The 18,360-nt window shown below is 29.9% G+C and overlaps 2 protein-coding genes across 3 annotated transcripts in view; both read right to left on the bottom strand.

Moving 5' to 3' along the window:
- LOC107441884 (cytoplasmic aconitate hydratase) overlaps positions 1 to 12,174 on the bottom strand; it is a 42,986-nt gene extending 30,812 nt beyond the window's left edge. Inside the window, exons 1-5 of one of the 2 annotated variants that reach the window (XM_016055283.3) lie at positions 11,845 to 12,157; positions 7,894 to 7,986; positions 6,689 to 6,863; positions 4,837 to 4,974; positions 514 to 837 (exon numbers count right to left, since the gene is read on the bottom strand). In XM_016055283.3, coding sequence (XP_015910769.2) covers positions 514 to 837; positions 4,837 to 4,974; positions 6,689 to 6,863; positions 7,894 to 7,986; positions 11,845 to 11,857 — 743 coding nt within the window. In that variant the 5' untranslated portion in view covers positions 11,858 to 12,157. Of the gene's footprint in view, positions 1 to 513; positions 838 to 4,836; positions 4,975 to 6,688; positions 6,864 to 7,893; positions 7,987 to 11,844 lie in introns of both variants that reach the window. The other variant, XM_043048362.2, reaches the window with a different exon arrangement.
- Positions 1 to 18,360, bottom strand: part of LOC107441879 (Talin_middle and talin-RS domain-containing protein rhea) — a 407,839-nt gene that overhangs the window by 275,959 nt on the left and 113,520 nt on the right. The window lies entirely within an intron of this gene.

The following is an 18,360-nucleotide window of genomic DNA, read 5'->3' as shown; positions in this document are numbered from 1 at the left end:
ATTATCAAAATTGATTAAGAAACAGAGAATATAAATAATTAAAAAGCTCAGTGGAAGAAGGTTTTAAGTCACATTTCTGCCAAAAACTTTATTTTAGCCCTGTATAGCTACATACAGAACTAATTTATTTTGCCATGGGATTAATTACAGAAATCCTAGTGGATGAAGGGACTAAGTGAGTTTCTAAATGTTTTTGAAGTCAAAGAAGGTTTCAAGTTCTCTTGGAAACAAACAAATAAGAGGCACGCTTCAAAAACCAGTCTTTTAGTAGCATATTATGAAGTCAAGAGTGTAGAAGTTAAGATGCAAACATTTCTAATTAGAGTGGGGATTTAAAGATTTTGCTGACTGGTAACTTATAGACAAGGCTTCTTTGTTATTATCACTAAAATGTCACTATAGAACCTTCATCCACTTTCTTCAATGACTCAAATTCACTAAAATGTCACTAAAGAACCTTCATCCACTCACTTTCACAGATTTGATTTTAAAAAATATTAAAGTAAAACTAACCCTCTAGACCTTGCTCTGTGAAAGGGACAGATTATATACTGAAGTGGCTGATTGGGAGGATGAGGTGATACATTGGGATTAGACAGTTCTCTTTTAAAACGAGATAAACTAGGTTGGCTGTTAGACTCTTTCCTCCACGTTCTCGTACATTCGCTTTCAGAACTTTTAAATTTAAATGCGAGCGAGGCAGATCGCTCGGTAGTGATATTTTTTGAGCAACAATTAATTCTGGAAGAGAGGGATTCACTTTCTTGCTTTGCGATATGAAACTTTCCAGCCGCATCTCTGCTCCCACCACCAGGGTTAGGGCTGTCACGGAGAGTGCTGAAAGGGTGGAAATAAAGGATGTGAAGTGAAAGTAGATGTTCAAAAGATGAAGGATGCCAAGCTTCAGAGACAAAGCAAATGCAGGAATTTCTGTAGTTTCATTTTAATATCTAAATGACACAATCATCTAAAATTTAGCTTTATCATTGATATAAAAAAAAATATTTTAAGTCTAAATTTAATAGTCCTCAAAATATAAGACTGATGCACAAAATGAAAATGTTCAGGATAAATTATTTAGTGCATTACATATTTTTTTTAAAAAAATGTCTTTTCAGAATGAGTTTAGGATTACCTAAACATTGGCTTAGCACTTTTAAAGTGTGCTTGACTACGGTGCGCAGCCAGATTTTTCAAAAAAAAATAAGCTCCTTTTAAGTACTCAAAAAAAAATTTTAATCACTTTCCAAAAAAAATCATAATTAGGATCTGTGCAGCAATAAAAAAAAATTTTTATACCATTTAAAGTTCATAATTTATAAACATAAAATCAATAAAATTCAAAAATAACTAGTTTCTGATAAATGTTGCAGAGAAAATTGCGAAAATCGTGCGTTTTTTGCAATTTAGAATGACGTCGAAGAAAAAATCTCTTTTTAAAAGATATACAATTAAGCACTTTTTACAAACCCCGAATAAAAAAAGCACTCTTAAGGGCTTTTAAAAAACGTAAATCTAAAATAAGCACCTTTAAGCACTCATTAAAAACGCTACACACCCTGATTGATGTAAAAAATATTTTAAGTATAAATTTAACAGTCCTTTTTTTAATGCACAAAATGACAAAGTTCAGGACAAATTATTTAGTCTATTATATATTTAGGAAGAAAAAAAAATTACTTTTCTAAATGAGTTTAAGATGATCTAAATAATATTCTTAAAGTGTGTGCTTGACAGTGAGCAAGAAAGGAAAAAAATAACAACAAATATTAAAAAATAATGAAAATATCATTTGAAACTAGTACAGAATGAAATTAAAACTCATTCTTTATATGGTATGTGCATATAATAAAAAATTTTTTTTCATACACTACCAGTACATCACAGGCGGTGGGCTCAAAATACCTTACTTGTTTATGTGCACCCAGTTTATTGAAACAAGTTTGATAATAATTACACTTATTTTTGTTACTTTATCATGTGCAGTCTTGAAAAAAATTTTGATGTAAGGTTAATTTAAAAACCTTTTGTTATCCATAAGCAAAAATATATCGATGGTCAAGTGCAATGAGCTGAGTAACATTATCACATTTTAAATTGTAATTAAAAAAAAATGAGAAAAAAAAACTTATAATTTTTTCATTAGGAAAAAATGCTAATGCGTATCCTGAATTTTGAGACATAGAAAATATTTTTTTCTTTTTTTAGGTAGTGGTGGTGGGAGAGATGAAAAGGGAAAGATATATCTGAATGTTAGTATAATATGGAATTATTGCATTTAGAAAAATCTTCTCTAAATCAGTACAGAATGACCACTAATAGAAACAATTGAATGATAAGTTGTTTAAAAAAAATCAGGCAAAGATTTCAGTAATAAAACTATATAAATGGTGGCAACATATAATATTAGTTTGAGAAAAATGTTCAAACAGAATACACTTAAATATAGCCAAACTAGTTACATGGAATAGTTGTGCTTATTTAAAAAGAGATAATCTTTAAAACTTAGAATATATGGAAAAAAATATTCTTTCAAATAAAATAAAAAAATTTTAAAAAAAATATTCAATGTGGTTTTTAAAATTTCCTACATTAATGACAGTTGTTTTACTGAACAGTAATATTTAAATATGTTTTCAAATTGCGCAGGGAACCAAACGGTTTTATTTTGTTACAAAAAAACTTATTTACGGATATAATAAAATACTGTTGAAATTTACATTGATTTAAGACATAGCTATATATCTTTAATATATAAATATTAGAAATTAAGGAAACAAAATGCAATTTTCATTTTTTCGAGAGAAATATAAAAATTTGTGTTTGTAGTATTTAAATTGAGGACAATACATAAGAAATAAAAAAGTTCTTTAATTCAGAGTAATATTTACTGATTATGTACCCAAAGTAAAACTCTAAAGCTAGCAATTGTATTTAATTCACCCTGCTAAATTTTCATTAACTAACATTGATACAGATGTGCAATTCAGGATAAAAATTATGCAGGCCACTTCTAATGCACTAAAAAATATGAAACTGTGAAAAATATTATTTATAATTACAAACACATACTGATGTTGAAAAGAATGATAATATTTGGTGAAAAATGAAATGTGAACTGAGATTTAAACAAAACCAAAAAAAACTTTTTTTTTTCTTTTTTGCAGGAAGGTAAAAGAACATCACAATTTAAATCAGCAGAAACTACAGAAAATGAGCAGAAGTTGGCATCCCAGTATGAAAGCAGTCAAGATAGAATAACAAAGCAGAGAATTAATTATAAAAAATTCAAACTAAGAATTAAGTAAGACACTTTTATAAAAAAATTTACTAACTAATCTATTTATAAATTATGATGATTTAATTTATTTGACAGAAAAAGCAATACATTTTTAACAGATTGTCAATGCTAAGATCATCATACATCATATATATCAGTTTACGTCATTACTACATACAAAATGGATGAGATAAATTTCACATGAAATAAAGAATAACATCCTAAAGAAATAACCAAGTAATGCTATTTGCAGATTTACCAACAAACTATGAAGTTTTATTTTTATACATCAAAACTATGGAGTAAATTAGGAAAAAATGTAAGTTATGCGTGAAAATATAAGAAAAGAGTGATACTTATGAAAATTAATGAAGCAACACGTAAAGAGACTGGGTATAAGTAAAAACTATGTGCTACTGGTAAATGTATAGTCTGTCTATGGAAAGAACTCCCCTTGCCATTCTTCTGGAGTAGCAATGGTGACTATTATGAGGTTTAACAGCTTAACATTTCAAATAGGGATGATAGGTCAATATTTACTATAGCTTTTTGATCAGGTTGTTGAGAAAAAGGAAATCAGGGAAGAAAAGTTCTCCTCTTTGAAATGCGTTATTTCTTATTTCCATAGCAACATATGGTGAAGACAGAACACATTATTTATGAATGTATTGAATTATTAAGTAAGGGGCTGCTTAAATAGCTTATTTTTGGCAATTTTAGACCCCTTCCTTCTTGTCAGTAAAAATAAGTAAATACCAAACTTTTTCCCAAGCTAATGTAAGGAAGTTGCACCCCCTCCCCTGGTTTTAGTTTTTTTTCTTCTTTTTTTTACTGTAGTAATCTCCGGCTTTTAGCTTCTTTTTTTTTACTATAGTAAATTTCAGAATTAAATTTTAATAAAAATGCTGACTAGAATATTCAGAATTTAAGAAGCTTTTGTGTTTTCCTTTTGTATTCAAAACTGTTGACCTCTAAAACTCTTCAAATAATTCTTTTTTTTTTAATTTGCTCTATTCCCGAGTTGAATTTTTATTCCCTATTTCAAATTTTTCCAAGCATAATTTCCTACTAAATTTTTTATTTTGCTTTTTAAAAAAATTTTGAAAATGAGGGCATTTTAATGTGTGATGAAAACATTGCTTATACTCTTTCTTCCCTTTAACAGCTAAACTTCACAAATCATAAGCCCCCAATTAGGTGCTTAGATAATATTAGAATGGCCCCTAACTGAATTTTGAAACAGGAAATACAACAATGCAAAAGCAAATTAACAGTTATTTGGTGTTTTAACACATTCCAAACAAACATAGCAAAAACATGCAAGTTGCAAACTTTTAAAGCAATCAAACATAAATAAGTAAGATTAAAACTACAGAAAATACTTCTAAACAAGCTATTACAATTTTAAACTCTTAACGGAAATTTGTATTTATAATTTAAAAAAGAAAATAAATAAATAAATAAAGCTAATGGCAAGCAAGTGAAATGAGCATGCAAAACTTGAAATAAAATTATTTTTTTTTAAATCATTGATTTAACTCAAAAAGAGGTTATACCTTTCATAAAAGTCCACTTGAACCGAATGATCTATAACAAGGTCAGCAGGGCACAAAGGGTTAACTTTTTCTGGATTACCACCAAGTTTCTGTACCACATCCCGCATTGCTGCAAAGTCCGCCACACATGGCAAGCCTCTGAAATAATATAAGTAAAATCAATACAGCACAAATAATTAGGTGGTGTAATGAGACAGGGACAATGCTCCAATACTTTTTTAATGTAGAAGAACAATTTTCTAAACTGAACTCAATTTTCTTAACTCAATTGACAATTATTGTCTACCTTTCTAAATTGAAATCTATGAAAGTAATAATCCAGTAAAATACTAAATAATTCTCAATGATCTTTAATTAAAATCAACAACTAAGTTTTGAAAATTATGGGTAGGCTTGGAAAAGTATGCTTTTAATGTTTTAAAGAAACTTAATATATCTTAGATTTAGCTTTAACTTTAGGTATCTTAGATTTTAATTGTAACTTTTACTCATGTAATATCAAGTAACGTTACTTGAAATTTTAGATATAAGACTTAAACATACTTCTTGTAACTTAAGGTAGGAATCTTAGATTTTACTTGGAAGCTTTTCTAGGACGTTATTATATTAAGATAGGTAGTATCAGTGTACCAACAATTAAATAACTATAATTTTTTAAAAACAATTTTAATATAAAATCATTTTTAAAAGAAGCTAACATGGAACATCACTTATTCTTATAAAAATTTACATTAACAACAGCAACATTTTTTCTCTTCAGATTTTGCCAGACTTATTTTAAGACATTCTTGCAGAAAATAATACTATTCTTTAAAAATTATTGCAAAGAGAATTCTAGAGACTAGTAAAAAAAAAAAAAAAATAAAAAAAATAAAGAACTCTAAAGTCTAGTACAGTATGATTCTACCTGACCCGAAAAAATTCACCTGAAAACACCGGAGTAGGTTTTTGCATAATTGCATTTTATTTTTAACAAATCACCGATAAATAATAAGTTTACAATACAATTAATTTAAATATTTCCGTTTTTTTCTATATTCTATGCTTTATAATTTTTAATTAACCCATTTAAAAAAATATAGTATTAGAAATTGCAAATAACGTACTAAGGAATTCCTCACAAAAATTTGAGATGCTACTTCACAATACTATTAAAATTGCAGTTATAGTTTGAATATTATTTTCCGCACTTCATTATGAGTGTAGTTACAGATGATGCTTTAAATACACAGCACCTTTCTCCTTTTAACTGGTAAAATACTTGTTCTAGAATCGCTATTATAATGTATTTTTTGTTGTTGAAATACTTGGGCTCAATGTAGAAGCACTCTTTCACTGTACGTAATATCGGACATAATAACACAGTTGGCTAAGTAATGCAATGCACAAGTGCATAAATATAACTTTCACATTAAAAATTTACTATGAAAATTGATATCTTTCAAAATTTAAATAAATACTTCAATATTGCTTTATATTTCTAAAAAAGAATAAGTTAATCCTACGAAAGTAATTAAACTATTACTGTAAAAAAAAATATTATTCCTAATTTATCAATGCAAATTACATTGATAGTGAAATGCATTAATAATTAAGGTTCTGAAGAGTTTAATTATTAATTAAGCTAATGGTATTAATTAAATTAATGGTATTTATTAATGCAGCAAGACTTACTCTAAGACTATAAAAAAATTCAAAAAATGATGAAAAACTCAACTCTGAAAAAGCTCTATAAAACCCTGATAAAAAAATAAAAAAAACGATAATGGAAAACCTCTGGGGGGAAAAAACACAGGTTTTTCACATATCTGGTTTAGAAACACCATTACATAAAAATAGAGAAATTCCTCACGTGAAATCCTGAAGAATAACTCGTGCTGGATTGAATGCAACATCTACACCTCCTTCTGCAAACTGCAAAGTTTCCCAATTAAGGATATTTTGAACATCAACTTCTTTCACTTGAAAGTTATCACAACACCGAACAGCTGCTTCAAGTAATACACGTATGGAGAAGGGCAATTTCTCTGCAAAATTAATTTCATCATTAAATAGCAATGTTTCAACGTTCTTCTTCTTCCAATAAATTTCAAAAACATGGAATATAATAAATTCTAGTTTTGGTATTTTGATATTGATTTCAGAAAACTATATTAAAGAAAACAAAAACAGATAAAACACTGATTTAAGTTTATACAACAGTCACGTATTTGTGAATGTGTCAGTTTTAAATTCAGATTTTAATTTCAGAAAAATTATGCATCAGTATTGATTATCATAGTTAAATTCATTTAAGTGTAGTCATAAGTGTTCATTGTTATATTAAAATAATGCATTATATTCAAATTTTTATACTATATAATATACATTTCAGTACATAAGGGTGAATATTCAATATATTCAGATGAATACATATATAAACATAAAAAAAAATATTTAAAATCACATCATTTGAGATTCAAATTTTACTTTTTTGATTATTTGCTAAATTAATGTCTTTTGAGTTGGCCAGGCTTATTTTAAGCATTAACCAATCATTTGAACCTAATTTCACACTTAGCTGAAATGAGAAAAAGACTAAAAAAAATGTTTCTATTTGAAGGAAAATTTTACAATTTGTACTTATTAATTTTTGAGTTAAAAGTGACAAAAAAATTCCATTAAAGAAACAATACAACTCAGATTTGCCTACAGGATATCTTTAGGAGAATTAAGAAATTTTGGTATAAAAATAAAAAATTATAACATGTCCATCTATGAAAAATTACTAATAAATTAATACAATTACTAAAATTTTAGAGTACTTAATTATTTATAAAATATTTATTTTATTCTTCTTTAAAAAAAAATTTATGAATAGCTTTTAAAACAAATGTATTTAAATATTTAGAGAGGCTTATAAATATGTTTGATATCCCTACCATTTTTCAGTTTAAATTAATACTGTCAAAGCAATGCGAGGTGTTACATTAAAATTCTAAAAATAGAAAAATATTAACTAACAAAGTAAAACAAACAACAGTTGAGAGAAAGAAACAAAAATTAAATCAACTATACCATATTTGGGGTCTTTTAAAGACAATAAATCATAATATTTATATTCACTGCCATCCAAGTTGAAGGTCTTCAAGAGATGGTTAAATGGGTTGCCTAAAAATAAAAAGGTTAGTTCAGAACAAACAAATCCAATATTTAATGTAATATAAAAAAAAATTTTAAAAACATATTATTAAAAAAATATTAAAGGTTAAATACTATGAATTTATTGCACATATAAAAGAAAAAATTTATGACATTGTCCTCTTTTTTTTTCTTCCAAATTAAAAAAAAAACGGCACTTATATTTCATTTTATATCCGTCATTGAACAACCGACCCAATTTAGGGGGTGGTTTATGACTACGAATGTTCAACTACATTCGTAGTCCGGAAATCTTGAACCCAACACAGAAGACTTGGGAACTCCTTGATCAAGTATTAAGAGAAATTTACCTTTGCGAAGGACTTTTTGATGAAACTAACCCGTATTTGCGTTACATGGAGAGGTAGACCACGAGAACCTCCCATGGTTAGCCTGATGGCAAGGGGACTCTAACCCATTATCCATCTTCCACTGAGGATAGTTCGAGTCAGCACTGCGGTCGGTGCAAGCTGGATGCAGAATTCCTATCGACCATCCATTGCTGGGATTCAAACCTGGTTCGCCTCATCGGAAGGCGAACGCTCTATACCCTGAACCATTGCGGCTCAAATGGCACATATAGAAAGAATTCCATTTTCCCAACTAAGACTATCTGAAACTTACTATCAGAAGTCGAATATTGTTTTGAATGAAAAAATAGCCCTTTGCCTACATAATGAAACACAATTTGATGGCAGAACAAAAGAGCTTTTACCACTTAAAGAAAAAAAACTTTTTCAAATGAAAAAACTACAAAACATGCTTTTTTAAACTAATTTAGCAAGATAATCAGTTTTGTTGAAACACATAAAAATATATGTATCTAAGAAAATTTTTCCTATTAGGAATCAGTGTTCTTCCTAAGCATTTTTAGAAGGGTTACTCGCCAGGACTGTCTTAATGGTATGCAAGAACTCCGGGCACAAAAATGTTTTTGACCCCCTAAAGCATACATAAGCATGTTTAAAAGCGAACTAAAAAACTTTGCATACATAAAATAAATCATTTTTAAGATATGATGCAATAATTTTAACAAATTTAAACACATTATGATTACCCCAAAAATTCAAATAAAGCTATGCATATTTAAAAATAAAAAAAAATTAGATGTTAACCAGTGTAATCCTCAAATAATTAAATAGTTTTCAAAACTAAGGAAGTTAATTCAAATTAAATACACATAAAGGCATAAATAAAAAAAAATCAAAAGATATGAATTAGTTTGATCAATTGCTAAAGACAGGAGGCGTTGGAGGGATATGCTGGAGGCCTTAAGTGCCCAAGGCACGTAAAGGATAAGTAAGTAAGTAAGTAAGTAAGTTTGTCAAACTAAACTGTTGTTAAAACATCTTTCATCTTTCAACGCCCAAGTACCTAAACTTTTCGCGAATTTTTGGTTGCCTTTTTAAGTTTTCTTGGTGATAAACTAATCAAATTATTGGTGTTTACGTGATAATTAATTACTATTTGTAAAAAAAAAATGCACACTTTATACAATATTTATTTCGAAAAATACATAAGGCAATGTTGCCTATTATTAGCTTTATTTTTAATACAACTTATACAAATTAAGATTCTCAAGGGACCCCGGGAACTGGCCGGGTGTGCCCATGCGTAAAGACGGTACTGTGACTCACCCTTCTAAAAATGTTGATACCTATAAATGCACCCTCCTTGCCCTTTTTGTTAAAATAATACCTTAAAAACTGTGTCTCTGTTTTTGTTTTTTCAGGAAAAGGTTTTTTTTTCAAAATCCACTTCTAATTTATTCAGTTACTGATAATTATTTATTTTTTAATTTTATTCGTTCATTTTAGTAAGATTTATCTTGTGTTGTCTAGCAATATAGATAAAGTTTTCATAACAGATATAGCCCCAGAGATATTTACATCCTTAAACTATGAGTGTGGTAGGGGTACATTAATGAATTTTATAGTAAATTTAAATATTACCTTTATTTTTTTTAAATTAATACATTTTATTTAAAAATGCATTTTTAAATGCTTATTTTCTTATAATTTTTAGCTCAAAATATAAAAAAAGCTTTAAAGTTATTCATCAATTAAGCCTTTTTTTTTTCTTCCTTTTTTTTTCTNTTTTTTTTTTTTTTTTTTTTGAAGAAAATTTATGCACAAAGATTGTCTTTTAGCTTGCCTTTAATTATTTTTCATAAACTTCAAATTCTTCTGTTATTTTGATAATGAGTGAGAATTCCTTTGTGAAATATACACATTCATATAGTAATTTAAAAATAGGGGATCAAAATCAGTTATTACATAATATTACATATTTCATTAAATTTTAAAGGTGGTAAGTGAATGCCTTTTCAAAACTCAAAGTGCCCTTTAATGTGAGGAAGCACCCTGCCCTTTTTTATTCCTAGGGAGAACTCTGAGGAATCATAATTTTAATCATTCTAAGCTATATTTTGATTTGATAACCATTTTAATATGTTATTCTAAATACATGCTATAGAGGAGTATGTAAATGAACATGATGTGACATATAGATATACTTCAATAGCTTGAATTGAACAAGAACTCTCAAGATAGCTATGTATTTTCAGAAAATTTAATAAATTTAATTTGGTTCATTTAATGTAAGTAAATTAATTGTTTTTGATTTGACATTAATGTTGCATAGCTTAAAACCTCTAAAGATAACTTATTAGCCTATTGGCCTTCCTTAGGGAAAAAATAGTGCACCACTAACCCTTAGGATAAACTTTTTCAATGAAGTATTTAAAAAAAAGTTATCTACAAATCGAATGAGATGTTTTGTAAACATATTCATGATGCTACAATGTATTCTAAAGCTAAATTTCTTATTTTCATTTTAATTCATTTAAGCCCTATATCAGTTTTTTTTTCTTTTTGGCATAAAGCTCTTCAATAATGATAACTATGATATTATATATTAATGAAATGATCAAGACTAATATATAAAATGTGATTTGTATGTAGTTAATAACTAATGATACGAAAATGCTGATATAATGAATAATGAAAATATGGTTAACTAACAATATAATTGTCAAGTGACAAATGTAATGACCTTGTTACTTCTATATGGACATTTCTCTATGTTGTAGAGAAATAATAACATGTTATTTCTATACAATGTATGGATATAAGGCATACATACAATGTACAAATCATTTATTTATGTATAAATAACATGAGTGAATAAAACTCCTAAACAATGAAAACATCAAAAAAATTCAATGTTCTTAAAATATAGAGTGAATGAAAATTATGTATATATATACAATGTATGGATATTTAATTATGTTTTTATGCAATGTATGAATATTTATTTATGCAAAAATAACATGTATAAATGTAACTAATAAGCAATAAGGAACTGTAATTTATTAAGATCATCCTGTTACTTCAATACATTAAAAATTCAGATTTTTCCCAAATTTATGAAAAATGTCACCTAAGGTGTTTTTCCATTATATTCTTCAAATTTTTAAGAATACGCAAATAAAAAGTAAAAAATTTCAAGTATATTTATCGAAGGAAGCTTTCCTAATGAAGGGATCAAGCAGTAAAACGTACTTAATTCAACAGGAGTCGGGATCAAAGAATAATGTCACCCCAATGTGCCGTACATTGAAAAACTGATTTTCTCAAATTCAGGAACAATGTCCCTAAAAATGTTTTTCCACTATGTTCTTCATTTATTTAATAAAATGCAAATAAAATCCGATTAAAAATAACAAATTCAAATAGATTTTTCGAGAAAACTTCCTCATATAGCGATCAAACAGCGAAATCTGTTTACTTCCACAGGGGAGGGGGATGAAATAAAAATAAAAATTACCCGAATGTGTCATATTGTATATTCTTCAGGTAAGCTTTTCTTTTTCACTCTAGTACAGTAAGACCATCAAAGCACTCTCTAAAACAGCCCAAAAGTTTCGCAATTTGAATCACATAATCACAAACATATCAACTGGGTTTATTGAGGAAAACGAATAGTAATCAGCAGTCAGGTCGGCGTGTTTGTTTACGTAAATGTCCTCACTAGAGTTCTTGGCTGGCCTCAGCGAATCAATGGATTTTCTACATTAAATCACGTCGACAACTTTAAAGAGTGAATACGTCACAAATTCAAAACATGCAATTCGAGTTGTAATTTACTTTGATAATCAAAACCAGGTAGCGCGGCGCACTCAAAAAATCTTTTTCTGTTTTTCCAGTGCTATCCAATCAAAATATTCAAAAAGCTACATTCTGCTTTTCAGGTACATTCTTACTAGAACTTTATACACATGGCATCCAGTTGGAGGCAAAATTGCACCACTTAACTTTTTTGATTTCATTAAAAAAAAATAATAAAAAAAACGCTCTTATAAATCACGTTTTTCATTTTTAGCATATCTTTTTGAAAATGTACCTAAAAGAATTGAGTTTAGAATTTGATAATGAAAAAAAAAAATAAATGTAGAATGTCTAAAGAAAAAAAATCTCAAAAAATTCAAATTTTCAAGTTTTATCCTTGTTTTTAAAAAGAGGGTGGATTTACATTGAGTATCTAAAGCTTTCGAATTTTTAAATTGAAGCAAAAGTCACTAGATAGGATTTTTTATTGCAATTTTCAGAGTAAGCTTGGATTTTAACGGGTTACATAAAAGAAGTAAAAATAACAAAAAATAAAATTTTAAGTAACAAAATGAAACAAATGCTCGTAATTTTATTATTAAGTGCAGCATACACTGCCTCTTTTCAGTTACTCACTTATCTTGTTCAATCTTACCCCTATAATTTCAAAAAGTGATGGCAGGAGAATTTTGTAATTGCATTTTTTTTCAGGCATTGAAAGAAAGAAAATATGGCTGAATTGCGTTTTGACTACACAAATGGCAAAAAATATATAAAATACAGCTTTTAAATTGAATTTTTAACATTTTCAATTATTAACCTAAAAGAAGATAATTTTTAAAATTAAGAAATACCCTTTTATACAGACTGCATTTTCCCCTTTTTGGCCAAGCAATAAAAGTTTAGATAGCGAGTACAAAGGAAAAAAAAATTCGTATAACTTATATATTCCTGAAAGAAAAAAATTACTTGCTATATTAATACAGTGACCACTCACTTATACACCACCTCTTTCATGCACCTTTTTCATTTATACGACGAATTTTATAGGTCCCAGTACATTAGATGGGAAAATAATGATAAACATCCTTCGTTTATACGTTGCTCTAAAAATAAATTTTTCAATTATGCGCCGAAATTTTATGCTAACATTTTAATTTTTTAATCCTTTAAATATTTTTTCTTTAAAAGAAAATGTTTTAAATCAAAAATGAAGCAAATAAGCAATCCTTGTTACAGATAAAAAAAAAATATGTTGTTAGATCCTATTGAATTTGCCTCCCCCTGTGTCCTTTTCATTTTTGCTGTTTCTGGAAAGACATTCTTTTTAGAATTTTGAATAGGGTGTCTTATATGTTACACCAACAACAATGAAAGCCCATTCATCTTTTAGAAAATGACCGTTCTTCCTCTTGTCCAGAGGTTAGTTTTACTCCCATGCTGTTTTCTAGAAGAAAAAAAAGACACCTGGAATACGAAAGATGAAAGAGGCCGCGATCACTTACTTGCAGTCAGATGGACATTATTAGTAAATAAAAGGAGGTGATCTGTTTAGTGACAGAAGTACTTGAACAACTTATTGTGCAGCATTTTATGACGTCAAGTACTTTTCTTAGAAATTTATCACGTGATGTTTCACCCCCTCCCATAAAACTCAAATTTTTTGTGAAGAACTGTTCATTTATATCTAACTGAAACTTGTGAACGATGAGAACGTGGTGAATGATACTGACGAGATGATAAAGTTCTTCCAAATCACACAGCAGTATTGAAAGCTTTAGACACTATTCCTGACTATTTACAATTTAATTGTGCTTCTGAAACTCCCCCTTATCCCATTTATATGAACTGGAAAAAACTGTTTCTGAATAACGTCGGCAAAAACAAATACAAACATGTATTAAGATTATTTTGTAAGAAAATAAATTGTCTTAAGGTATGTTCAATTTTTTCTTTGTATAATTATAGTAAATACCAAAACAGTATAAATATTAGCATTTATTCCTTAGAAACATATTTATTCATATTGTCACTGCAATTTAAGTTGCGTTTTAGAATTTTGAAGTTTTTCACTTATGCGCCTCTTTCACTTATGCGCTTTTTTCTCTTGGCCCCTTACACCGGTGCATAAGTGAGAGTTCACTATAATTCATATTAACTAGCTAAACAAATATTTACAAACCTTACATTTCATTTTCCCGTGCGTGGAAAGTTTTGGACACGATTTTACTATACCTGACAATTCTTGGATAAATAGAAAAATGCTGAATCAAAGCTTTTTTTTTCAGTTAGTTACTGTCAATTTCTTCCATCTTTAGTGAAAGATTTATCTTGAATATTTAAAAAGGTAGCAAACTTTTTACACTAACATTTCATTTTCAGTTTGATTAACTTACTCGTGTCTCGTCGCATTTTTTTTCTTCTTTTTAATAAATTTTTTTTTTTTTTTTTTTTTTTTTTTTTTTTTTTTTNTTTTTTTTTTTTTTTTTATGTATATATAAAATAAAGAGAGAGAGAGGAAGTGGAAGATTAGAATGGTATCCTTATTAAGGATTTATATTTCCCATTAATAACTTTAACATTAGCACTAAAGACCTGGCTTAGTGGTTTCGTCCACTAAGCAGTCCCGAATAGCATGGGAATGGAGCGTATAAGTAGCCTGATGAATCCTTGTGATGCGCAATTTTTCATTTGCTAATACTTTTTAATCAACGCACAAGCCTGCATATATATGCGGATAATTAATAAATAAATTCCAAACGAAGGATTATTTTTAAAAAAAAATGAATAATAATAATTCAACTTACTTTTAGTCGCTGGTATAGACATATGGTGAAATACATTTCATTTAAAAATAATATCAGGAAATTAAAACTTTTGACCGTGCTTCTGACTGAACCATATGAATAATTCTCTTTAAAAATTTCATCTATCTTCGTTTTAAGCAATATTTTAATGCTTAAAATATTTATTTTTAAGTAATGTTCATTTATCCAAAGTACGTTTCTCGTCTGATTTCTTACTTAACATTGTCGTAGCGTCGCGATAAAAAGAATTTTTAAGCTTCTCTTTAGAATTCTTAAACCAGGGATGGGCAAACTACATCCCCCGGGCCAACTCTGGCCCGATGGAAGATTTTATCCGGCCCGCGGCTAGAATTTTAACTTGCCGATGAGTTGCGAATACAAACAATATACTATTTATACATCTATTTTATATTCGAAGATACAGAAGGGCATTTTTCACAGATCTTCTTTGTCATATAAACAACTTGAATGTTAAGATGCAAGGGAAAAATCAATTCATTGATGATGTCAGGGCCCATCTCAAAGCTTTAAAACTGAAGCTTAATTTGTTTGCCAGGCAGCTAACTAAGAACGACTTGTCTCATTTCCCGAGGTTAAATTCAATACTCTCAGTATGTAAGGAAAAGCTTAAGAATTATGAGGATGGCTTGAAAAAACTCCATTCTTAGTTACAGGTATCAATATTTCAGTGCCATTCAAACAGAATTAGATATTTTTACCATGCCTGTCACCGTAAATTGTGAAACAGTGAGGTCGGATTTGCAGCTTGAATTAATTGCGTTGCAATCTAACAATCATCTGAAGCAGTTGTTTCTAAATGTGCCGAAGTTTGAGTTTTACCAAGTTCCCCAAGCTAGTTCCCTAAATTTAATAACTCATGTCAGAAAATCAAAGCTATGTTTGATTCATCTTATATGTGTGAACAAGTATTTTCAACTACGAACCTTAGATTTGTTGTTGTTGTTAATTTACGTCGCACTAGAGTTGCACAATGGGCTATTGGCGACGGTCTGGGAAACATCCCGGAGGATGATCCGAAGACATGCCATCACAATTTTGATCCTCTGCAGAGGGGATGGCACCCCCGCTTCGGTAGCCCGACGACCTGCGCGCGAAGTCGAGCACTTTACGGTAGCACAGTTTAACGAGGACCAATACCGCACACCCTCGGTCCTTACGCAGACTGATCCAAGTGGTCACCCACCCGCACACTGACCGTAGCCAGTGATGCTTGACTTCGGTGATCTGCTGGGAACCGTGTCTTAACGATCAGTCCACTGCGGGACTACGAACCTTAGAAAAAATAATTTCAGAAGTAGACTAACATTTAGCTTCGTTCCTTAAAATAAGTGCATCTCACTTCGAACCTCAATATAAGGAACTTTTAAAAGTGAGATCGCACTTTATTCATTTCATTAAATATTTAAATTAGAACTTATATATTGTTTCTTTATTTTAGAAATTTTTACATTGCCCACCAAACTTTTCTTTTTTGATTTTTGGCCCTCGACCTAAAAAGTTTGCCGATCCCTGTCTTAAACCATTTACGTCCAACAACAAAGAGTGGTATCTTTATGAAAAATACCCATATAAAAAAAGTGGTGAAGCATATTTTTTTCATTCTGTTATCTACCACTTTAGTCATAAATAAGGAGTGGACGTTGATCTCAGTTCAAGTATTAATATTATGAATGAACATGTCCCGCAGTCAAATGATCGTAAAACACTGTTCCCAATAGAACACCGGAGTCAAGCATCACTGCCTGCGGTCAGTAAACGTTTGGGTGACCACTTTGATCAGTCCACGTAGGGACCAAGAGTACGCGGTATCAGTCCTCGTTAAACTGTTCTACAGTAAAGTGCTTGACTTCGTGAGCAAGACGTCAGGCAACCAAAGTAGGGATGTCTTCGGATCATAGGGATGTTTCCCAGACAGTCGGCAATAACCCATTATGCAGCTATAGTGCGACGTAAATAATGTACCTACCTATAAATGTATGCACCGAAGAGCCATTACATTATGACTACCCTGCTAATAACATGTAGGACCTTCTTTAGCCCTCAAACCTGCTAGCACCCGCCGTGGCATTGATTCCACAAGGTGCTAATAGGTAGTCTGAGGTATCTGGTACCAAGCGCTCACCAACTGGTCCTGCCATTCCCTCACATTGCGAGGGGGTAGATTGGCAGCACGAAGGTAGGAGTGCTCGTGATGCCACAAATGCTCTATTGGATTAAGGTCAGGTGAATTTGGGGGNTGATTCCACAAGGTGCTGATAGGTAGTCTGAGGTATCTGGTACCAAGCTCTCACCAACTGGTCCTGCCATTCCCTCACATTGCGAGGGGGTAGCGTAGCAGCACGAGTTAGGTTTTCCAAGTAGGACCACAAATGCTCTATTGCATTAAGGGCAGGTGAATTTGGGGGCCAAGACATGACTTGAAAGTCACTGGAATGTTCCTCGACGATTCGACCCTTATGACATGGTGCATATTACCCTGTTGGTAAACACCATGTTGGAAACTGTTGCCGTGAATGGGTGAACCTGGTCTGCAACTATGTTCAAGTAGCTTACAGATGTCAGGGATTGTTCTATGAGGATTATGGGTTCTAATGTGCCCTCGGAAACCATGAAAACCTGGGCGAGCCCATTGTTATAGATGGAGGGTGGTCATAATGTAATGACTCTTCGGTGTATATTAATGTACCATAGCAGACAAATATATTATTATTTCTGGAAAATAAAACCTAATAATGAAATAATTAAGCTATCACTTATGATTATATCGAAAGTTATAAGTGATTCATTTCAGATTTGGTTTAAGGGTGATGCCTTAATTGGAGTATATTTAAAAAAATGCCGAAAGTTTTACTTAACAAGTAGCGAATTAAATAGTAAAACTTGTAGAATAAGAGATAATTACGCCAACTCTATAAAAATGTCATCGCGAGATGGCCTTAATGATGTTTGAACTGGGAGTCTGAGGTCTTAGATGAACCCTCTTCACATTCATCTTCAAATATTGAAATTAGTGGTGCGTCAATAATATAATTTAAACTCAAATAGGATGAAGGGTAAGGACTTCACCTTAAGTTGATTGAGATGAGAATTTGACGCAAGTTTGCAGACTTAAAACATTAAATGAAGATTTACAATTGATGAAGAGAGGCAAATGATGAATATACACACGACAACTATTGACCGATAATGTCAAAGATCACCACGTTATATTTAATATGATACTTTGAATTTTTGTTATGTAGTGGTCACAAAATTACTTAAAATGAAAAAAAAATACTAAAAAAAACTACAAATAACAAAAATTTCGCTACAACTTGAAAATATTTTTTGTACAAAGTTGAGCAAGTTGGCATCTGTACATTTATGTTTACTTTTTAAATTATTTAAATGAAAGTGATAGAAATATG

Source organism: Parasteatoda tepidariorum, chromosome 9 (assembly GCF_043381705.1).
Source record: "Parasteatoda tepidariorum isolate YZ-2023 chromosome 9, CAS_Ptep_4.0, whole genome shotgun sequence".
Classification (NCBI taxonomy): domain Eukaryota; kingdom Metazoa; phylum Arthropoda; class Arachnida; order Araneae; family Theridiidae; genus Parasteatoda; species Parasteatoda tepidariorum.
The sequence above is the reverse complement of the archived record's forward strand: the minus strand, read 5'-3'. Positions and strand labels throughout refer to the sequence as shown.